This window comes from Lichenostomus cassidix, chromosome Z (genome assembly GCF_008360975.1).
Source record: "Lichenostomus cassidix isolate B80296 chromosome Z, HeHo_3.0, whole genome shotgun sequence".
Lineage (NCBI taxonomy): Eukaryota > Metazoa > Chordata > Aves > Passeriformes > Meliphagidae > Lichenostomus > Lichenostomus cassidix.
In genome coordinates, this window is record NC_139511.1 from 1,031,109 (window position 1) to 1,054,811 (window position 23,703).

General features: G+C 42.9%; 1 protein-coding gene across 4 annotated transcripts in view; it reads right to left on the reverse strand.

The window, feature by feature from the left end:
- SSBP2 (single stranded DNA binding protein 2) overlaps window positions 1–23,703 on the reverse strand; it is a 131,932-nt gene extending 108,229 nt beyond the window's left edge. For 2 of the 4 annotated variants that reach the window (XM_085042868.1, XM_085042866.1), the window contains exon 1: window positions 23,525–23,703. In XM_085042868.1, coding sequence (XP_084898994.1) covers window positions 23,525–23,583 — 59 coding nt within the window. In that variant the 5' untranslated portion in view covers window positions 23,584–23,703. The remainder of the gene's footprint in view (window positions 1–23,524) is intronic. The other 2 variants (XM_085042869.1, XM_085042867.1) reach the window with 2 other exon arrangements.

The following is a 23,703-nucleotide window of genomic DNA, read 5'->3' on the forward strand; positions in this document are numbered from 1 at the left end:
ACTTTTGTTCCCAAAATGGGGAGCTGTGATGTTGTTCGTGGGAACAAAACAACCACCTGCGTCTTTGGGACTGCCACTGGTGCTGGGTGACAAGTTCTGCACTGGGGACTCAGGTGGAGGAACTCAAGGCATTTCCCTACAGAACAACAACAAAACAGCAGCCACCCCAGACAAAAGAAAGTGTCTGTGTGTGAGTGCAAGCACACCTGTGGAGTTCTCAGCACACCTGAACTGCTGGTGCAAGGCTTGAAATGCAGATTCCTCCTCAAACCACTGCAGTTTTCACCCACAGGACAACTGCAAACAGCCTGCTCTGACCAGAGCCATGCCTGCCTGCTGAGCTACCAACACATCTGGCTGAGCCCACATCTGCAGGGGTCCCACACATCTGGCTGAGCTCTCACCTGCAGGGGTCCCACACATCTGGCTGAGCTCTCACCTGCAGGAGTCCCACACATCTGGCTGAGCTCTCACCTGCAGGAGTCCCACACATCTGGCTGAGATTTCACCTGCAGGAATCCCACATGCCTGGCCACCCTGCTCCAAGGATTTACGCACTTGCCTGCTCCTCATGTCCACTCCTGGCTGACAGAGAGAGCTGGAGGAAGTCTCTTGGTGCTCCCCCACACTGGACCATGGCCCAGAAGCATCAGCCAAGACCCCCAGTTACTCAACATTTCCACTCAGCAACAGCTCCAGATAAGCTGGAGCACCCAGCCTGAGCTATACAGCTCACACATGACAAGTTTGCTGAGCCTCCAGTCCTCTCAGACTGCCCAGGGATGGTTTACTGCCCCAATATGTGTATTTTACAACTTTACAGATAATTTGCTTAGCCTCTGAACTGGAAGTTACCAGAAACGCCTTTCTTTTGAAATGCAGGTCATAAAAACCCATAGTGGTTTCCATATCCTCCCACAATGTTTTTAATAGTAAGAATACTTTCCAAACAAAGAATTCCAGCAACAGGAGGAAGACATTTGAAAATCAGGCTAGCAAAGAGTTGATCCACACATGAAAAAAACTTACAACTTAAAAAAAGCTCAGCAATAATAAAACCTTGCAGTAGTGAAGCTATACTACCAAATGTTTGACTACCAGTATAGAAAATCTGAATGCTAACCCTCCAAATTTCTTCCACTGGCTTAAGTGTTTGAAAGGAAGAAACCAGATAAAAGAGAAAATGGATGGGAAGCATTTGATTCTGCACTGACAGCTGATGTTTGGTAGAAGAACTGACACAGGCTTGTGTATGCTTGTACATGAAACAGGGAAAATGAGCAATCCACTTGTCCCACCATCTCTGCTGTGTACTTATTGCTAAATCAACATTTCACGGGTATAAGCATCCAAAAGACTCCAGTTCTGCCATGTGCAGGATCCAACTCAGACTGGCTGTTCTCCTAATAGTTAAAAATGCATTTCTGTACAGGACATATTCAATCAAAAGATGGGGTTGCCTTACATTTGGTTTTACAAGGGAAAACAGAAAAGTCTCCCTTTTCTTATGTATGTATTACTAGAATACTCTAATCCATGCTGGATTCAGTTACAAAGTTAACTTTGTGGATAATTTCACAGGCAGGTGGGCCAGGAAACACAGGATACAAGCCAATGCCATGTTGTCAAGATGCAATTTCTGCAGCAGGGCAAATGGGAGACTTCAACAGGGCATGGACAGGTTTTAGAATGCCAGGAGCTGGTACTGAAAAGTAAAAATAAATATATAACTAAAGTTTTTTTAAAAAGGGGGGGGGATAAAAAGGAGGGTGAGAAAAAAAGGAAAATAATTACAGAAGAATAAATGCAGATGGGTTCTTCACAGCCAAGCAATTTAAGGTTGCAGAAGTTTATGCTTCAAGGCTAATGCTTCAGTGAGCTGATGTGCCTCAACACTGCAGCCCTACTAAAGTACCTGACTGAGCCAACACCTGACCACAGCCATGGGACAACAATTCCAATCACCAAGACCCCTGGGGATCACCCTCAGTAGCACTCCAAGCATGGCAAAGAAGGACTTAAAACTATCAGCTTGTGACCAAAAGGGAACAGACAGTGAAGAAGTCTTAATGGAATCAAAGGTTTACAGCTTAAAAATAGTGGTGAGTTCCATGCAAGAACCTCAGGCAGTTTCACTAAGGAGACTTCCAGAAAATATTTCCCAATATATTATGAGTGATAAACCATTTCACGTAAAAATCCCCTCTAATAATAGTGCAAAAAAATTACCTTCAAAATTAACTCAAAAAATTTTTATTAAATATAAACACGTTTGCTTATTGCTCATGTGCAAACTCTTGCCTAAGCACAATTTTTCATTTCTTCTCAGTGACATTTTAAAGAATTGTGATTGAACAGCTCGAGAAAAGTTCATTTAAAAAAACTTACACAATTTTCAGGGGTTTTTCACTTCTTGGTTAAATAGAAATAGAGTATTAAGATTCAGCAAATATTTGTATTTAGGATGCTGTTTACACACTACCTGAAATTGACTTGAGATATTTACGAGGTATTAAAGAGATTCTGATCTTGCACCACAAAACTACCCACACACACAGAATCCCAGAATCCTGGAACGGCTTGGGTTGGAAGAGACCCTAAAACTCATCCCACCCCACCCCTGCCATGGGCAGCACACCTTCCACTGTCCCAGGTTCTCCAAGTCCTGTCCAACCTGGCTTTGGACACCTCCAGGCACTGCAATAATCACACTGCTATTCCATGCTTCATTTATTGCCTTTATCCTCCTTTCTTCATTCTCCCTGTTTCTTAGCAGTAAAAAGAACCTAATCTTGCATTGCCCTGGAAACTCTCAAAAGCAGATTTCGGTGTAAGAAGTCAGCACATGGAAATTACAAATAGCAGAGAACAGGGATTTGCTTTGCTGATCCTTATCTTCAACAAGACTCTCACCTGCAGAAGGAAGGGGAAAGAGGCTTTCTTTTAGTGGCTGATTTTTCTGCAGCCTTGCCAGCATTACCTGTAATAGTGAAGTGCTGGTACTGCCAGGGGTGGGAGACAGGAGGGGGACATTCCAAGACCCCACCAAAGACATCACACAAGCTGCTTCGAGCACCAGCTGATGAACAAAAGTACTGAGACCCTTTTACTGTTTCTACTAATTAGATACTTTTTACCAGCATACACATAAATCAATTTATGCCTCCCCGTTTCACCTCTCATACACAGAAAGGCAGAATTTCTCAGACACAACCACTTCAGTTTTACAGTGCATAATGTTCTAATCATTATGAAACTGTGTCACATAAAACTTTTATAAAGAAAATTAAGGTTATGAATCAAAGTAGTACACACTTTTTCAAAAAGAAGTGTTGATGCAGGATTCTGAACAACAGCAAAAACTATGAGGGAAGAAAAAGGTCCTAAACTTGCAATGAACAGCATTACAGTGAAAAAAAGTCAACACTTGTGATTTACTAAGGAACTCTCCTGTCTCTGGATTAACTGTTCACTTGATACTGAATGGAGTAAAAAACCCATAAAAATTTCAGTTCTCATCTAAGTGGTCAATTTCCTATCTCACACTGAGTGGAGTCAGATTGAAACAGAGAGAAAACTACACCTGAAATGAACAAAAGCAACTGGTTACCATTAAAGAAAAAAGAACAAGGAAGGGACACCCCCAAGATGCATCACAAAAAAAAAAAAAAAATCCCTTCATGATATCTGTCATATTAATTCAGTATTACGTGAAATGTATCTGTGAAGGTTTCCGTCTTTGAAAGAAAAGGTAAAACTAGAAACAGACCCCACAAGAAATTGTACATATATACACAAATATGCATTACATGCGACATTTTTATTTACATCAGCAGATGGCTGCATTAAAACCAAAAATAAAGAAAATGTAACTGCCTGTTTAAACACAGAAATTAATTTTCATTAGGAATACCATCTTTTACACTCAATATGACTCAAAATGAGACTTGAATCTAAATCTTGTACTCAAGTTAAAACACCCTACTTTATCTTCCAAATTACTGATGCTTGACTTGGTCCTGTGTCTATTTAGAAAACACACATTAGTTTTTTTAATTTCCTTTTATTAGTATATTACAAGAAGACAGCTTGTCAGCACAGCACCAGGCATTCACAGCTCTAGACTTCAGTTTCACCTCAGAAAGCCATTCCCTCCTCAGCAGGGTTTTACTAGAAGGCTGGAGTCAAGTCCTAGAATTATATTTAGTAGTAACTATAAAGTATTTATAAATCTGCATTGAGTAAATCAAATGTTTAATATATATTTTAACAAAGGGTCATTTGTTATGGATTTTAGGGCAGCAGTTAGACAAAACACTGTCTTTAACACCTTCTACTGTGTGCTTATTGCCATACATAATACACACTCTTCATGCCTGTAACCTGTTTAATAACAGACATTAATTATTTATTAGGCCTCTATAAACAATTTATAAATGTACTCTTACAATAAAGCAGGACTGGACTGGCCTTTACTCCCACAACGAAGGCGTCTGCAGAATTTTAACTGCTGCATTAAGGAGCAAATCCCACTTATAAAGAACTTAGCAGGAACACATATTTTGTGATATAAAAATACAGCCAAACAGCACAGTCTGTCATTTATATCTCAGAATTTGGTATTATGCAGGGGATTCCCTGGAAATTTATGTGAATTGGTTATGATGGCACTGTTAACAAAACTAACGTCATGTTTAGGTGCAACACAAGAAGTTTTTTCATGCCTCTGTCCTGCGTCTGTTGGAGAAATTTAATTTTTCACCTTGGGTAGGTTGAAGTGTCTCACAAATACTCTTTTAACATCACTTCTGCCTAGGGTGTCTTGCTTGCACAGGAGAGAGTGAAAATTTTGGGAAAACATGTATTTTGCCCCCCTAGTTTTCAACAGCTTTGGAAATAATGCTGTATGTTAACTGAGGGTCAGTCTCCTCTTTCAGACCAGCTGACGTTCTTTATATTTTTAGTATTAAAATCATAGTTAATAGTTTTAGCATGTACAAGGCATTTTGTGACTCCTTCTGGCACTGCACTGGTTTGATTCTTCCTATAAATGTTAATTCTTCTTGCGTAAGAACGGCATTAAATTTAAAGCAAATACTAACACCACAGCAAAAATCAAGGAAAGTTCCTTAATGGCAAGACACAAGGAACAACACTTCCCTCTAAGTTTTCAAGTCTGCTGTTTGCACCTCCCCTCTCTGGGATTTTTCTCCAGCTCAGTGAGTAATCAACCACAGCTTTGTAACACTGCTTAAACTTGTGGCATTTTTCAGTTTAAACTCAGAATTTTCCTTATGGAACACATCTTTTCTGAGCAGCACAAGGTCTGAGCAAACTGGTGGAACATCAACCTCAAGCATCAGTGGTGCTACATGTGTTGCCTGTGTTGCTCATCTCTGAGAGCATGTTCGGGAGAGCCAACTGCAAGGAAGACCACAAGCAAAAAAATTCCTAATCAGGAATAAACCAGCACAGACTCTTTAACTCCATGTTCCCAGTGGTCTGGATTCATTCGGGAAAGAGACATTGCACCGAGGAAACATAAAATACAAAAAACACAAAGGCTCACAGTGTAAAATTCACACATGCAGCTCAAAACTACTCGTCTATTTAAAGTCAATGAGAAATATCAATCACAGTCAAGGCTGCTCTTTGTACATGTGAAAAAATGCCTGTCCTTAACAATAAAATGTCCTCTTCAGATCTAAATGATGTCTTCTATGTATCACCTCACTTAACATGAATGCACAAACAGAAAAACAAACCAAACAAGTTCTTGTCCATATGAAGTCAACAGGAAAGATGACAAGGGAATAACTGTGTAATTTGAATAAAAGAGAAAAGAAGCTTTCAGTTTATAAATGAAGACTGACTAATCGCTGCTTTTTAAGATGTGTAAGGAAAAATAAACAGAGCAAACCTAGAACATTCAGGCAAAAGAAAACATTAGGAAAGACACTGAGGAATAACCACAGGATGACACATATTATGCAGCATTTAAGATCCGTGGGGCAAAACAGCCTAGAGATGGATCGATGGATGGATGGACGGACGGACGGATGGATGGATGGATGGACCAGGTGGGAACTGGAGGTGCAGAACTGGTGGTGAGAGCAGCAGGAAAGAACACAGCTGTAGTGACAACTCGGGTGCATGAACTTCAACATCCTCTACCAGCAGCCTCTTGGTGTCTTTCTTGCAAGGAAATTGAAGTGCCAATGCAGCAGAGAATTTCCTGGGTTTTCCATTATGCCTGTACAGTCTTCACACTGTTTCGTCAACAAGCCAAGCCCAGGTGGGATTTGCAGTCACTAAAAAGTTTTAAGCACCTCCTGGGTGATGAACACGACCCTTCCAGGGCTCTCATGCAGCTATCCAACGCTTTGAAAATGGAGTCCCTGGAGATGCACAGCTTTGAAGGTGTCCTCAGACTATAAAACAACAATCGTATGTGGGGAAAGAAAATGCAACTATAGAGTAACAACTGAGCAAGCAAACCTGAGATAAAAATCTGTAAAGCCCAATGGGAACCTCAAGACAACCGCAGCAAGATCAGCACAGTTAAAAACTACTCATTATTCCAGAATGTGTTCCTTTCCCACTGGTTCTGACCTAAATAATGCCCTTGCTTTTTGGGAGGTGGCCATTCTGTGGTTCCTCAGTGCTCCCTCTCTCCAGGAGAGCACAAGCCTTACTATGATTGAAACCTAAACCCCAGGACTGCTTCTTATGCCCCAAAAGAAATGGCAAAACCCCCAAAATTAAATACCTTTGAAAAGGGACAACAAGAGTGGATAAACCTCGAACTGCATTCATGAAACTGCAACAGATGGAGAGATGCACTTGGAAATGTTAATCTCTGTGGTGTCTGTCAGACTCTATGGTCTCTCTTTACCCCTAGAATTGTGGGACTGCAGGAAAAAGGGAGCAGCAGGAGGAGAAAAAGGAGTATCTGGAGTACACAAGTCTTGCTGTGGTGAAAACAACAGAAATCCCCATGCAGCCTACTTTTATACATTACTTCTATTGGGAATCCTGCAATTTCCCTAATTCTCCCTGAAGGTGCAACAGCCATGGAACACAGAGATAATTCACAATAAAATATGTTTTCCAAGGTAGGGGGTTATGGGCATCAACCATCAGACCACATTTAAACCCCGTGGGAGCTCGGGGACTGATGGTGAGCAAAGGTGAAAGTGCTTACCTTCTAACAGGCCTTTTACCAACACCTCCTGACAATCCAAAAATCCCCAAAACCAAACCTTTTACCAACCAGATCTGTTATGGACAGCAAGGAAGGGAAATGCAAGGAGTAACAATGATTTCTTTTTACATTCATCCTTAGCCAACACCACTGAAATAATTATAAGGAATGCAGGACTAAAGGTTATCGAGAGGCTGCAGTTCTTCATTATTTGTCTCAGACCCGAATATGCCTTCCTGCTTTTTTCACTCAAAAGCCTACAAAAGGATTTAATTTAAAACAGTAGAAAAAATACAGTTCTCACTTCAAGATGTGTCAGCTGTTCCCACAACAAATGTTGATAAAGTGTGTGATGCTTTCATTCAGAAAGTTACCAATCTCTGTTACAGGCTTCAGACACCTGCACTGTTCATATATGATGCAAATGCCTGCATAGGATATAAAAATAATGTGGACTGCGGTCCTGAGGTAGTATCACCCTCCTCAAATCAAGCTAACACGCACACACAAAAAACTCCAAAACCACTCAAAAACCCCAAAAATCACACCCAACCACCCTCCCCCAAAAAAACCCAAACAAAAACCAACCAACATAAACAACCCCAACGAACCAAGCAAAAGAAAACCCCAAAAAACAACAACCCAAAACCGACCCCAAACTAAACCCAAACCCCAACCAAACAAAAAATCCCATCCTTGAACCTCCAAAACAGTGCTTGTAACTTCAATCTCAAACTGAAGCATTCAGTACATGCTACCCTAAACTAGGAATATTTTCCCTTGATGCTTCTACTCCGAGTATTTGTGTGTTAAATGTAAAAACAGCTTTTCAGAGCAGCTCCTGAGGCCGGTGCTTTTCCCTTTCTCATGCATCCCGTGACCTTTGCAGGTGAGGGGGGAACATCAGACCCCCGAGGTACTTTTCACACCTCCCTCAAGGTGAACGATGGGTGGGTGCAACACCAGCACTCAATTTCAAACCCTGTAACCTGGAGATGGAAGATTAACACCTGATAACGACTGGTTTGACAAAGCTCTCCGAGTTCCCCAAATTCCAGTGCACCTCGCTCCACCTGGCCCCTGGGAGGGTGATTGTCTCCCACTGATCCCACCTGGGCTAAAGGGTTTTGCTGATGCCCACGTGTCATGCGCATTTGACATAAATACATATTTATCAGTTAAAATCTCTGCTGTTTTCCAGCGCCCAAGTTGCTCTGCAGGAGGGCACTGCTTCATTCCTGCTCCAGTTACTTCCCTCCCGAGGGCTGCCATGAAAACAACAAATGAAATCACATGGATGATGATCTTGTCAGGTCTCATCAGCAAAGCAAGAGCTGGCTTGGTCATTATTAGAATAAGAGATTTAAAATATAAGCTCGAAACAAGAGTACAAAACTTTCATACACCGAGATGAAGCCGCTCACTGCAGCTTTTCTGTAACAAATCCCTTTTCTGCAAGGATTTTACCAAACTTCTCATGTTCAGGAAGGACCACTGGAAAAAATAGTTGTACAAATAGCAAAAATAATGAGTCAGCTGCTCAGTTTATTTAGGATCTCTGCAACTACCACAGCAGTTTAAAACAAGTTGCACAAGAAATTCAGTCAGCAAAGTATATTAATTTTTTTTTTTTTAAACTTTATTAGGACTGGATTTTCAAAGAAAAAGAAATTTCCAACCAAGATGCCAACAGTGTAATAATATTAGCCTGCTACCAAACAATTAAAAGTAATGAAATTTTGACTTCTCACTAAGTGTTAAGAACCTTAAGATTAGTACTTAGTTAATCCTTCAGTCCCACTGAGAAGCCCTCACACGGACCAGACATCATTCTGGAGGTGGTAGTGCTGCCCCACAGCTTGTCAGCAGCAGCACTCATCATGGAGCACAGACTGACACCTCCAAACAACAGCAGCTCGCTTAAAACACAATTTATAATGTATATATGCACTCAAAGGTGCACAGAGGCGTGAGGTGATAGTAAGATCTGTGAAATTATGGTTAAACAGGTTGAAGTGGATCTTAAAGGCAAAAGGCCAATGTGAATGGTTTTTACTATTTCCTTTCAAAGCAATGTTCAGGTGCGTTTCAGGGAAGGGTAAGGTTATTCAGAAACTTGAAAATGCTGTGTATACAAGATGTGCCATCAAGTTGAATATCTGGAATACTGAAGAACTTCATCAGATCACAGACCAGACAACCAATAACACAGTAACACTAGCAACAGCAGTGAGGATTCTGCAGCTTGGGAAAAAAAAAAGTGAAGGCAGGTATTTCCAAAGAAATTACATTTTGTAACGCAATATCCCATTTTATGATTCTCTGCTTTTTAGTTTATTTACTTCTTTGTGTTTTTAAGCAGAATATCAATTACATCTATTTTTCTAAACAAACACCACCTCTTAAAATAAAAAAAAGACGCTTCAGCTATGGCAGCATTAGTCAGAGAATGGAGTAATGAAGTTGATGAAAATATTTCAGATCAAGACTCAAACTTCCCCCCAGTTCTGAAGTGTTCAGTTTCCTGGGAGCCAGTGTGGGCAATTTGGCAGGTATGCTTGTGAATACATTAACTGACAAGAACCATCCCCCTCTCCAGTTAATACATATCAGGGGGAAAACATGTAGAGAGGCTCAAAGAGCTAAATATCTCAGGCTAAAAATATCAAGAACTCCCTCAGCTGGAAGTTGTTAGCAAGAGCTCTGATAAAAATAAGGAACCAGGACAGCATAAATTCTTTCCTTTCCCTGCAGAAAATAAACTACATTTGGGAGGAAAGTATTCAAAACATAATAAAAGAGGTGACTCACCCCTTTCAACATGCAGCACACACTGCATGGAAGGAGGGGAGGGGGAACAGGGATGCAAAGCCCACGGTGGAGTCCTGGTGGGAGAGCAGCAATTCCCAGCTCCAGCTCAGCTCCTGACTGGGTCACACACACTGCCCTGCCCTGTGGGACCTCCTGTGCCTCCTGGAGGGCTTCAGAGACACTCAATGACCACACTGAGTAAGTGACTGCTCCTGCAGCCTTCTCCTGAGCTTGGTGGGATGCTCCTCCAGAAGGCTCCTAACACCTACAGCAGGAACTGCAAGGCTATGGATGTTTTGAATTCACCTTTTAGCCAATAATATTTCCAGACACGTGCTGCATTCTTCATTTCTTACATATTTCTCAAACTTACCTTGATGCAGTCCAATGAGAAAGCCCAGAACTAGCAGAGCCAGCTTTGCCTTGGTCTGCAAGCAGACACATGCACATCACCCAGTTCTTTCATTTTTGGGCAGGCAGGGTATCCAAAAGCAAGCCCAAACCACCTACATTTAACAGCCTTCCACACTCAAAAGGAAAAAGGAGGCCAGCAGGATGGGCTTGTCTCAGCTATAGAAGAAACACAGCAACCATGGTGTTTTAGGACAACTAAACCAGCAAATAATTTACAATGGCATCCCATTCCTTCATTTTGGATGGAGCTGCAGCAACTGCATAAAGAGAAATGATCTGGCTAAGGCACATCACAAGTCTTGGCATTTCATAACCACAAAACTGACACTCGTATATCCCACTGGGTCACACGCCAGTGACACTCAGAGGGTCTGGGTCTTTCAGAGTCATCTCCAGTGCCTCCCTTCCCTGCAGTGTCCCACGGCACGGTAGGATGCTTCTGCACACCAACATCTCCATTCCTCACAGAAATAAAAACTCGGGAAAGAAAGAGAATATTGGTGCAAGTCTGTAGCTGAACATCACTTGAATGCCCAAGAGGTTGATGAAATTTACCTAATTTTACAAACTGTGTGACATAAGTAAAAAATACAACTCTGCCACTAGGAAATAGAACCCAGTCACCTCAGGCAGAAATATTCTTGGACTCTAGAACACAAATACGGAATATTAGGAGTGGGAGGAAAATGATTGTTTACTGAATTTCAATCTTTGAATGTAAAGGAAAAAAATCTTGACTCCCGATGTAAGGACACCTCAACATTTTCATTGAGGAATGTCACAGCGCAATTCATGGACTGTATCACATCACTGAAAGATGTTTTTCTAACAGTTTGTTACAGTAATTTTTCGATGTTACTTGTTGGATGAAGACACACAGAGGTGCTGGGAAGCTTCCTGCGCTAAGCAGTGGGTTGAGGGAAGAGACAGAAAGGCTGGTCCCAGGGGCAGTTCTGAGTAGCCAGACACACCATGTATTAACTTAGAACACACAGAATTTTAATCTGTTACCATTACGGCCATAAAGCTGTGGGGCAAAGGGCATTCAAACACACATTGGTACTTGAGATGGTTTCTGCGTAGTTTCAAACATCTGTCCTGTCCTCTTCAAATATTCAGCTTTAGCTAAAGTATCTGCAGCTGGCTCAAGAGCACGAGCTCCCCACCCATCTGAGGTCCCTCCACCTCCACCACTAGGTGAGAAAACAGCAGAACCACCCTGGTTTTCATTCTGCTTTCAGAGTTCCCTCAAGCCCTGCAACCAGACTGTGAGGTTCTGTCATTCCCTAGGCAGAATCAAGAGAGTTGGAGAGAAAAAAAACCCACACAAACCAAAAAGAGGGTAAACAAAAAAGAATAAATGTTTGGGGCACAAAAGCTTCTTCAGGTGACTTGGGCTGCCAAAAGGTATGAAAAAACTCTTTTCTTTTGTGGATAAGCTGGTACCAGTTGCTGGGAGTGCTGTCCAGGGAGCAACACGGATGGAAACGTGTTAGGGGGAATTGAAAGTTCATTCTACCAGATTAGCATTAGAGAAACAGTGTATTCCCAAGCAGAATAAGGTTACACATATGGACTGCTTTTGCTGTTTTCAGAGACTTTCATTCACACTGCTTTAAACAAATACTTGGCTTTAAAAAGCTATACTGTTGGTTACTCCTTTTGTTAGTGCTACAGAGAAGTAAATGCAGGTGCTGAACATAAAATCAGCCTTGGTGAGGTAACTACAGTCATCACACAACCAACAGGTAGGACACAGTAAATTCTGTGTTTCCATACCAAGCACCATGACAAGGGTATAAGGCTGACACTGAACCAGCTCAAAAGTGGACCAGGAGTGCAGTTACTCTATTAACTCTGAAAATGCCCCTCCTAATTTTACTTCATGTCTGAATCAAAACTGTTTGTTGTTTATTTTGTCTATTTTTTCCCCACCAATCTGTTTCTGTGATTCAATGCATGCAAGTTTGCCTGTTCTAAGGACAGAGATGTCAGCCCTTGATATACAAATATGATTATATACATTCATACATACACCTACAAACACAGGTAACACAGTGAGGAAAAGCAGTGCTGGGAGAAACCAGTGGTCATCTCCTTTCAGCTGTGTTAATCCTTCAAATACGATGCTGGACTGGGAAATGAGAAACACCAAGAAAGTTATGGGCATGCCAGAAAGTACTTGTTGCAGAACTGAGCTGAAATCCACAACTGAATCACAAAGGCAGGAAGAACATGAAAACATTTCCATTCTGAGGCTGCAGAATACACAGCAACTACTCTGCCAAGTTGCACTGTTGGTGCCTTTAATCTCATTTCTTGGTTCCCCTCACAACACCTTCGGAATGCTTCGGAATAAGGCGTCAGGAAGCCCGAGGCACATCTGACACTGCCATGGTTTAGGCTTCCCCACACTTTCCTCAATTAGTTTTTCACTTGTGCCCTGAATTACTGAGGATTTCCAATGTTTGTGCAGAGCATTAAGTGCCTGTGCTCACTTCAGCCCACAACCATTTGCAGAAGGCAATGCTCTCTGTAAAAACACACCGCACCAGAGAGCCCCTCTAATTACGCTTTGCCCATTGAATGTGTACACTGTGCAAAGAGAAGTTCAACAGAAACGAATACCAAAACACTTGCACAAGCTCTGTGTGTTTCCCTGTGGCTGCAGCTGATCATCCCCAGCGCTGCTCTATCAGGGAGCCCCTTCTGCACGACCTGCTCTGTGAAATATGGAACAGGTACTCCCACAAGCTGCTGCAGGCATGACCCTGCATTTTCAAATGCATTTATTTGGCTCACAGTCTAAGTATTGAAACCACAGAGTCCTTTTTTGACTTTTTGAAGTATTTCATAAGAGCTTTACTAGATAGTGATATGAGTGAAAAACTGCTCAAGCCACTTACATTGTTTTACAGGAAAAATACTTACAGTTTTATGACAAGAAAGCCTTCTCCTGTCTATTATCCCTTTTTTCCCCAGCCCCCCAAATGAGTAGTCCCACTCAGAATTAGAGATTGACACCATGCAACTTCTATCTTTCTTTTTTCTCTAGTTTGGAATTACTAACTACAGACTTACAGGTCTGTTTGGGGAATACTGGGAATATTTTATAAATAACTTTTTTTAATTACTGGATTTAATAGGAGTACATCTGCATCCAGTATTCCAGTCTGCCTTTGCTTCTAACCATCTACTTAAGGTAATGTTATATTATTCAAAATAATTTTTTCATTCACTTTTTCTAGGTCCGCCAGCTACAGCTGGCAAATTATCCAAGACTTGCATCTTTGAAGCACAAGGTAGTTTTTATGTAGGGTTGGAGGTTGTTTGGCTTTTTTTGTTCTTGCTGCATTATAGTACCCTATAATACATAATCAGGCTAGTGGTTGCACGTCTTACACATAATGGTCTTGTAAAAGTAAATATCTTTTTATTAGATGTACAGAAAGCAAAACTAGAAGTGACACTGGATTTGAGGAGCTGCATCAAAAGTCAGTAACACCAATGAGTTTTACCTTTCAGATCTGCTTGTCAAGCCCATTACCATCACCAGAGGCACATTTCCAAACTTCCAACACCGCTCTTCATCTCCTGATCAGAAGCTCTCCTTCATCTTTCCCAGCTTTGTATTTTTGTTAACCAACTGTCCTGTGTGCAAGCTCTGTGTGTTTATTTGTTGATCATGTATTTCTACACCAACCAAGAAAATCAACTTTCTTTTGTATTATTTTACAATGTGTATATAAACACACAGGAAAACCAAATTCCTCAGGCTGGTGTTTATGCCTTTGAAGTTTCTTAAACATCACCTTCACATACGTGTATCCTCTCCAAATTCACATTTCAAGGAATATTAAACAATAAACAATTAAAGGAGCCAAACAGTTCAAGAGACACACAATGGGAGTCGTAACCTTCACTTCCAGGGCACTTTCAGATTTGGCAAGGGAGCTTCATTATTCCTGACAGACTCGATGAAATTTCAGTAACTCACCCACACTCTAACCACACAAAAACCATCTGCAGCTCTCCACTAGCGCCTCATTTCAAAGGCTGACCCAAGCAGGAGCCGTCCAAGGCAGCCCCCACTCTTTGAGGGTTAATTGGGACAAGAACATAAATATCACGTTTAGCATGGAGAAATCAAGGTGGGGTACTGTTCTCTCAAACCCTGCGATGGCAGGAATCTGATAAAGCACCACAACTTCCAAGGAGCATCAGGTGGAAGCCTCACCTCCAGCCCCACAAATCCCCCAGTATTTATGGCACAATCGCACACCCTGTCAGCCACATGATCCACTCTGTCCCAACACTGGCCAGAACAACATATTTATTAAGGAATTACACTTCCATTTCTGCACTCCAGTATCTTCCTCAGAAAGCACAACCCCTCCCAAGGAAAGGAACACAGGCTACTTCAGGTTGCTACTGATGTTGCTGGAATTTTTTTCTAACCTATAAAACAGGTTTTCAAGACTAAAACGCAACGCTTTTTTAATAAGCATTAAACTGTTTACCACAGGAAACATGGATAGTATTTTACCTTCTTCTGATTACCTGTAAAAATGCTCAACCCCAGCAGTGGAACATTCTCATTAAGTTTCCAAACTCATTAGATCAATTTAAAAATGCAGCTGCTAGTAACAAGACAGTATCAATACCAATATAAAAAGAAAATTGCATGCACTGGAATTTACATATACCGGTAACTCATTACTCCTGATTACTTATTGCTTGTGTATTTTCAAAACACTGTCTTCTTTCTATGAAAATTAACGGGGTTTGGTTTTGTTTTAAGATGAAATCTCTCCGTAGAGTCAGAAGCACTGGAAAAAAAAAGGAAATTAATGTAATGCACAGGATATCGTGGAATCAGTAACTTCTTAAAATTTCTTCTTCATGACGGAAATTTCTTTCAGAGACAGTATTTTATTAGGGAGAGGAGATAGGAAGAAAAGAAACAGTCATGCCTAAGTACCAAGTTAGGAATTCAGTGGCAACTTAGGCCTGATCTATCCCATCAAGAGTCTGAGGTTAACATCACGGGTGGTACTTCAACCAGACTCACACGAACTCCAGAAAACACCAAGACATAAGCCCAAAGGAACATTCAAAGCCTAACAATGATGGGATGAAGCAGCCCATGAATTCAGTGCACAGAGGAGCTAAACAACCCTCACTATCCCCAACCACAGCTGACAAACTATACCTGCCATCAGAAATGTGATTGCTGAAGTATGGATTTTTTTCAAATTGTAATTTTCAATGCATATTTGCACAGGAAGCAAGGTGATGGGAAAAAAGTGTGGTGCCACAATGTTCTTTCACAGGTGGCTCTGGCTTAAAAATAACCCCTAGAAAACTCCAGCACTCTGGCCCAAAGAAAGATTGAGGGAACTTTGACAAGCCTAGAGAAAGAAATGGGCAACACAAATGATATTAGTTTAGATTTTTCTCTTTTATCACAGATCAGGTTGGTTTTCCTAGAGAGAAGATGTGTATGTCAAAGCTGAGTGCAGCTAGGGCTTGGAGGAGCCACAGGTTTCCCCACAAGAGGCTCAGGTCACTCTGGGCACAGGGAATGGAGAGGCAAAGGGAGAGGAGAGAAAGGGTTTCAGGGATAGAAACACCTCCAGAACAGAAAGGCAAGAGGCAGCCAACATTATTTGTCAAGAAAAAGAAAAGTCAGCTCAGTTTGGTTTACCTGGGAGAGTGGGCAGTGGGCAAGGAGGAACATGTGGAAAGGCTAAAATAATATGTTTTAACTCTCAGCCTATCACCTGACGCCTGCATCAGCAAACATCTTCATGAAATGAAAAATCAGGGCACAATCACGTGAAATAAATGGTGGAAGAGTCACTAACAGCGTGTTTCTACAAAACAGAACATTTCTAAAAGCTCTTGCTACCCTAAGCCAGCTCCACTAAAAGACCTCCATTAATGAGTGGTGTGCAGAAATACAGCAGTGTACATGACAAATCAGGGAAGATTACAAACCCTTCTGGGGACAAGAAAAGAGAAAGGAAAGTTCATAAGAGAAAGTTCAATACAGGCAATGGAGGACCATGCTCAGGACTAAGAAATCAAATACACAAATATGAAATGGGGAATAATTGGCAAGGCAGCTGTGTTGCAAAAGGAACCTGGAGGGTGTGTGTGACTGCAAAAATGGATTATTTAAAAAACACAACTAACACCCCTAAAGAAACAAACAACCAACCCCTCAACAATGGCAAAAAACATGTAAGTGTTCCAGGGAATATTAGCAGTATTGTTTTATATATGTTACCGCAAATATGGGAGGTAATTATTTAATTCTGCTCTGGTCATGCTACTAATAATATGGAGAAAAACCAAAAAAGTCCAGAAGCAAGAACCACAGAAGGTCTGAAGGGAAAAAAAATGACCCACCACAAAAATGTTCAGTTTATTTTTATATTTGACGGAAAGTGCAAAGCTAGGACTCTATGGTCTTGTCTACTGCCATATTTCAGTTTCTTAGAAAAGGACATTTTATGTTCTCACCTGTTACCTTCCTGGAACTGGAAGTGAGAAATACCCCAAAGAGTAGAGAAGCATGGGCAGAGGTCACCAAGATTTCTGAATTTACACGCTTGTTGCTATCTGAGGATAATTTTCTCTCAGGTGCTGAAACAACACCTGCCCACTGCCTGAACAACCTGGACTGAGGGGTCAGTGGCTCTACTGAGCAGAAAAAAACCCTCAGCTGTGACTCAGCCTGGACCAAGCTCTCCTTCCTGGAATGTTTGTACACCAAAAAAAGCAGGAAACAAGTGGTCCTAACCCCAAGCAACACAGCTGGAAGGCTCTGTAGACATAGCTCCTGAACATTCCATGGAGAAAAAACATCATCTGGTAGTGCCCAAAGGAGCTTTAGCAGAAAACTCTTAAAAATAAGGTGTTTTGAGCAATTGCTCATCACCTGGAGAGCATCACCCAAGGCTGTGCAGGGTTGTGACCCTTCCATGAAGTGGCTCTGCTCAGTCAGTGTCACCCCAAACCACACAACCATGCTTTTGTGAGCCTCCCTCCCTAAGCCCAGCAGCCTGGAGAGGCCCTGCTGCAGGTGAGTGTGCAACTCTCCACCCTGGATAACTTCTGAGTGCATTTTCCACTTTAAAGTGTACCCAAAACAGAGACAGCATTAAAAAAAAAAATACTATATTTCTACAAGTTCCTTTGGCATCTCATCCAGTGGCAAGAGAGACAGTGGAAGCTGTCCATATGAATTTCTGGTTTATGTGATACTCAAAAAAAAAAAAAAAATTCAGGGCTACATAGCTCAAATTGGGCACCCAGTAACCAATAAACATTTTCGCCTTTTGCTTTTCTGCACCTTAGTGCCACTTCCAAACTGGCTGTCGGTCAGGAGTGGCTTGATGCCTATTTTTAGAGGTGAAGCTCAGACACTGTGGAGCTGGGCACCAAAGAAACAACACAATCTTCCTGTAGGAACAGCCGTATTATGAAACAGCAAGGCAGCCATAAGGCACATACCGCAAGACAGCAAAATAGCAAATTATCAAATAGCTGCTCATTACCAAAACAATGCTCTTCTCTGCACAATAAAACCCCCAGAGTTTTTTTTTTCCAGAGAGGAAAAAAAAAATCAGTGAACATGCAAATGAGGGCAAAGTGAGAAATAGACTCAGTGTATATCTGCATTTTCCAAGTTAAGAGAACATTTTTGGGAATGCAAGTACAGCACCCAGACGCTGCAGAGACACAGTGTTCCAGCTGCTTCTGAAAGGCAAATCCTACCCTGCCCTCCCAGAGCTCTGACATCCCTGAGACACAGCTCCAGGACTGCCACAGCCCCACTCAGCCAGCGTCTCACAGCTGTGGGTAGATTTTACCTTGAAGACGACAAATTTTACACCCCCACTCTCACAAGCCCTTCCTGGCAGCAAAGGAATGGTCATTTCCCAGCACCTGGAGGGACAGAATGTTCCTCCTAACTCAACAAAAGCCTCCCACTTCCTGACCTGCCTCCTGGCTGTCCTGGCTCTGCTCCCTGCTCTTGCCAGGTCTGTGTCCCTGGTCCAGCTGCTGCAGCCCCCACCCAGATCCCTGATTTCAGATCCCAGGGAGCAATTCTCTGTCTCCCCTCTCCAGACTGGCCATTTCCACCCCTTTTCCCCCACCTTCCTTCCTGTTATCTGTGTCCTGGCACCTCACAGCTGCAGGCTCCAGCTGCTCACATCTACACTCTCCTTCCCACCCAGCCCCAATTTTCCTACCCTCTGATCCCAGGATCTGCTGCCTCCCAGCGAAGATGAAATGCTCAGCGATTACAGTCAGTAAGCCCTAAGCATATGCAAATGGATTTTTTTGAAAAGGCTTGTATCCTGGCTAAATTCAGATGCTTTGTCATGCAAATAGGAGAAAGACACATCCCTGGAATCAAATCCCTCATCCTTTTCTTTTCCAGCCAGATTTCAAGTGTTGAACGAGAGGGGTATCATCAGTTTTCCACATTAAAAGTTGCGAAACTTCTAAAACATTGGAAAACCCCCTTTTTATTTCTTTGCCTGGTTTTTGAAATGGGCTACATTTCAACCGAAGTTTTACATACAAAGAAGTTAAATAAATTGGCACCAGACCCAAATATTGTATTGTAACTTTCCCACCCAAACAGTGGAAGTTTGGCAAAGTTACTAAAACCTTGGCTGCTTTAATACTTGTGACATTATCATATGCCTGTAATTTAAGGAGAATGAATCTCTTCTGTGTACCCGTTTAAACTGAATGGCAGCACATAAATTACCTGAAACATTTTCATGTGCTCCCAAAACACCTGAAGCACATGGACAACACTAAATACTGATACAGGGCTACTATTTCCAGAACCTTCCCTTCTACACACTTTTAAAAGGTATATTCTTCTAAAATGCCCAGTATCTACAGACTCCCTGAGCTGCACAACTGCAGCTTTGACAAGTTAGACCTGATGGATGAAATCTGTGTACAAATGTCAAACCCAAACTTTCTAAAACAGGCAGGATTAAGCCACCAGATTTGTCTCCAAAGGGGGGAAAAATAAAAATCAATGTATCTTTTACCACCAAGCACCTAAAAAACTAGCTGGCCTTTTCCCAGGGAAATTATCACTGAAGCCAGTTAATTTCTATCTGAATCTTATTTTTATGTAGTTTACAAACATTGCAGTGGGAAAAAGTGACTTTACTATGCAAACTCATGCAATGAAGTCTTTTGAAACCTGAAGAGGGAAAAAAAAAAAAAGAAAAAAGAAACCCAAATAACTCATACAAAGGAACTGTCCATACAAAGAGCCAACCGACCTGAAGAGAACCAGTATTTTAACAACGCATCCTTTTATAACTTAAATTGCAGCCTCTAGACACCCAGTTAGTTTTTAACCAAAATCTGCCCATCTGCCAAGCCCCAAGAAGGTCAAGGGCTTCTTGGGAAGAGGACTAGTTTAGAAGACCACTAGAATATTAAGAAAACTGAACTCAAAACAAATATTCCCACCAGAATTTATTTTCCTTATATACTCCTTTGAACTGATTTTCTACATATTTATTTTCAACTTAAAATATTATTTGTATATAATCAGATAGTTGCAGTTGCAAATGGAACTTTTATCGTCTGGTCCTTTTTTCTCAAAGATTAAAAGTTTACAGAGTTTCACCATGCAGTGAAACGTTGGTAGGTCTAAACTCCTAATCTGAAATAAACCTATTTTAAGGAATAAGGGGGAAGAAAAATCAAAAAATATTGTACACAGTTGCTGCGAAGTGAAAACAAAAGAGGGTGTGTGGATACTTTTTAGTCTTTTTTCCTTTGACAATGTAGTCGGGTCTTACTGGTTGCGGCACAGCAGCGTGGTGAGGAGCTACTGTTTAACACAACTTTTCCATCCTTGAGCAATCGGGATGGACATGGCCCAAAATCAAGGCACAGCTGTTGCGGAGTGAGAGGAATGGGCACAAAGACTCTTGTGATTTTTCTCTCTTTATCTTCCTCATGCCTCACAGGTATCGTGTGCCCTCACTTCCAGTGTTTTACCCAGCTGTGCTGCACCTCTCCGGCACAAAATTTGGTATTGTTGCCCCCAGATTCATCTAGCCATGCTTCACATGTGTTGTGAAGCTAAATAACACAGGCAGTTTACCCCAGAGGTCATGCAAAAGGGACAGAGAGAGGGACTGTAAAACAAATGCCATCTTGGAACTGAAAATCTGCCAAGGGCTACTACAAATGGCTGGCAAAAGTTGTTCATTCTTATAGTAATTACATAACCTCAAAGGACACAAATACTGAAGGCAGCACACAGCAAGACACCAGGCTACAAAACATGCTTGGCACTGGATTGTTCTGTAAAATATATCACAGCAAACATCACAAACAGCAGCTGAACAACACACTGGGTAAATACACTTTTCACACCCTGGTCCTCTCACTGGCACACATCCTCATGGGGAAGAAACGTGGTCCACATAATCAGGCCATTAAAAACTGAGCGAGTGCAATTTTAAAAAAAATTTATTGCCTTAATTGTTACAAGTGTCTTTTGGAGATTGGTTACTGGCTACATATTTTAGGCACTTAAAATCTTGAGGAGACACGCCAGCCTTCAGTTGAATATTCTGTTCTAAAAACTTTGAAATGAAACATAATTATAATCCCACTCTTCCTGATTAAATAAGTACTTAGTGTATCAGTCTAACATATGTATTTTTCTCTGTCGTTTCCAAATTAACACAATTTCATGCAGAAGTCAGAACTGTATTTTCCTAGAGATATTTAATTTGGACAGCTTTTTTTTTGAGTAGAACAAAAACCCATGCATTACCTTGGGACAAGCATTGCATGGCTGTAAAACAATGTCCTAGGAGAAAAAAAAAATGCAACCACAGTTTTTTGGAAGTCACAAAGAAAGCATATGAAAACAGCAAGGATGTGATCTGATCAGAAATAAGAAACTTTAACAGGGGTAATACCAAAATATCTGGAATGCAGATGATACATAATAGTATTCCACATCATAAAGCAAGTCTTAAAGCTTTTTTTTTTATTTTTTTTTTCGTTGAGAAAAGGAGGAAGAGGGAGAAAGGGGATGTTTTTAACTCCCATCTGAGTTAATTTGTAAGAACATGCAACCATGAAGTTTCCAACCTGTCAGGTCCACGGCGGCATAAAAACAAACCATTTCAGAGTTTTGCATGAAATAACTTACACGTGAAGAGCCCACATTTCCAGCTGTTAGTTCTGAGTGGGAGACAACGTGTATTTAAATCGAACAGCACCATCTAGCAGGTCCTCATAACTTTACTTAGGAGGGCAGTTGCTACTTGGCAATAAGTCAGTTTGGCAAGCTTGCCCTGAAAATTATTAAGCATTTTCAGACCAAACGAAATATTATGTGCTTTACAGCACCAAGAACCCCGAAGAAAAATCAGCTACAATGAAAGGCTACGATTGAAAACTGTTTAAAGTTTCAGCCCCGTGACCAGAGCACTTGTGTGTGCGGCTTGCACTGAGTAGCTTTTGCAAAGCAGAATTAAAACAACATGAACTACATCAGATCCGACACACAGCAGCCCTATGGATTTGTTTTCAGTCCCACTGTGAGATCCCACTGTGCCCTTCAGTGATTTACCAAGTGTATTGACAAACACTAGCAACTAGGCAGCACAAGGAAATGGTTTAATTCCCTAATTTTGCTAAGACAAATAAACAGTGCTTCCACTAGCCAGTTAAGCAATTATTTTTAAAATTATCCCTCCACTGAACTAAGAAGTGCCACTAGTTGATCAGATTTCAGAGCCCAAGTTGCGTCTCCCGCTCCATCTCAGCGATTAACGCTTCCCATCAGCGCTGCCTCTGTCTCCCTCCACTTTCCCGTGGCAAACTTAGGTGTGAAATTGTCAGACGCCCTAAATTCCCCCTACCACCTCCCTCTCCTGTAGAAACAGAGATGCCTGGCCTGCCGCTGTTGCAGGAAGCGTGCATCCCAGCCTCTGGAATTAGGAAGTCTCTTTAAAAAAAAAAAAAACCGCACTAAAAGAACTAACCCAATATTAATAAAAGCAAAAAACAAAACAAAACAAAAAAAACCCCACCCCACCAAACCCAAAAAACCCAAACCCACACACACGAAAAAAAGAAAATCACCCAACAGACAAAGAAAAAAAACTTTTAGGTGAAGGTTCAAGACAAGCAGCCTGAAGGGAAACTCCTCGGCCGTGCCCGGAGCGCGGATCCGGTGCTGAACCAGCTCCGGAGCGATGCGATTTTCGGAACAGAGAGGTGCGAACCTGGGCTCTGGACGGAGCCCGGACACCCTCAGCAGCCTTACCCCGACCTTCCCACCTCCGATACACTTCGTCCCCCTCCTCCTCTTCCTCATCCTCCGCATCCTCGCACGGGCTTTTCCTCTCCCTCCACCCCCGCCGTGCCAAACCGGCCTCGGTCACGCCAAGTCGCTGCCGCTACAGGACAACTTGAGGGGACGCCGTCCGTTCCCCAAAACTGGGGTTTCCTCCCCGATTCCCCGGCGGAGCCCGCGGCAAGGCACCGCCAGCCCTCCCCGTCGGGCTCTCCCGCTCGGCGGGCAGCGCGGAGCAGCAGCGCGGAGCGCGGCTCGGCCGGGCGGTCTGCGCGCTACGGGGAATAAAAAGCCCCGAGAGCGGCAGAGTTTGGGCAGGCAGCGGGGCTGGGGCGGGGGCGCGGTGCCCTTTGTGCGGCGGGGCGGCGCGGAGCCCCCCGAGAGCGAACAATGCGGGGCCGCGGCGGCGCCGGGCAAAAGTTGCGAGGCGGCGAGTTGGGACGCGGCGGGACGCGGCCCCGGCCCGGCCCGGCTCTTTGTTACCGCGGGGTCCCGCACCTGGCGGGCCGGCCGGGGGCACGGCGCCGCGGGGCACAGCGCCGGCCGGGCCGGGGCACGGCGCCGCGAAGCTCCCCTCACACACACACACCCCGAGCGCGGGCACCGCGTCCCGGCGCCGAGACCCCCGAGCGCGGCCGCTGCGCCCCGCGCCCCCTCCCGCGGGCCCGGCCCCGAGCGCCGCCAAGTTTGCGCGGGGGCTGGCGGGGGACACTCACTTCTCGCGGGCCTGGCTGTCGGACGGGACGCTGCTGTTGCTCTTGCCTTTGCCGTACATGCCTGCGGAGAAGCTCCCGACTGTCACGCACCTGTCAACCCATCACCGCCTCCCCGGGACCGGCCCCGTCGCCACGGTGACGGGCGCCACACGCGCGCGCCATTGGCCGGGCCCGCCCCC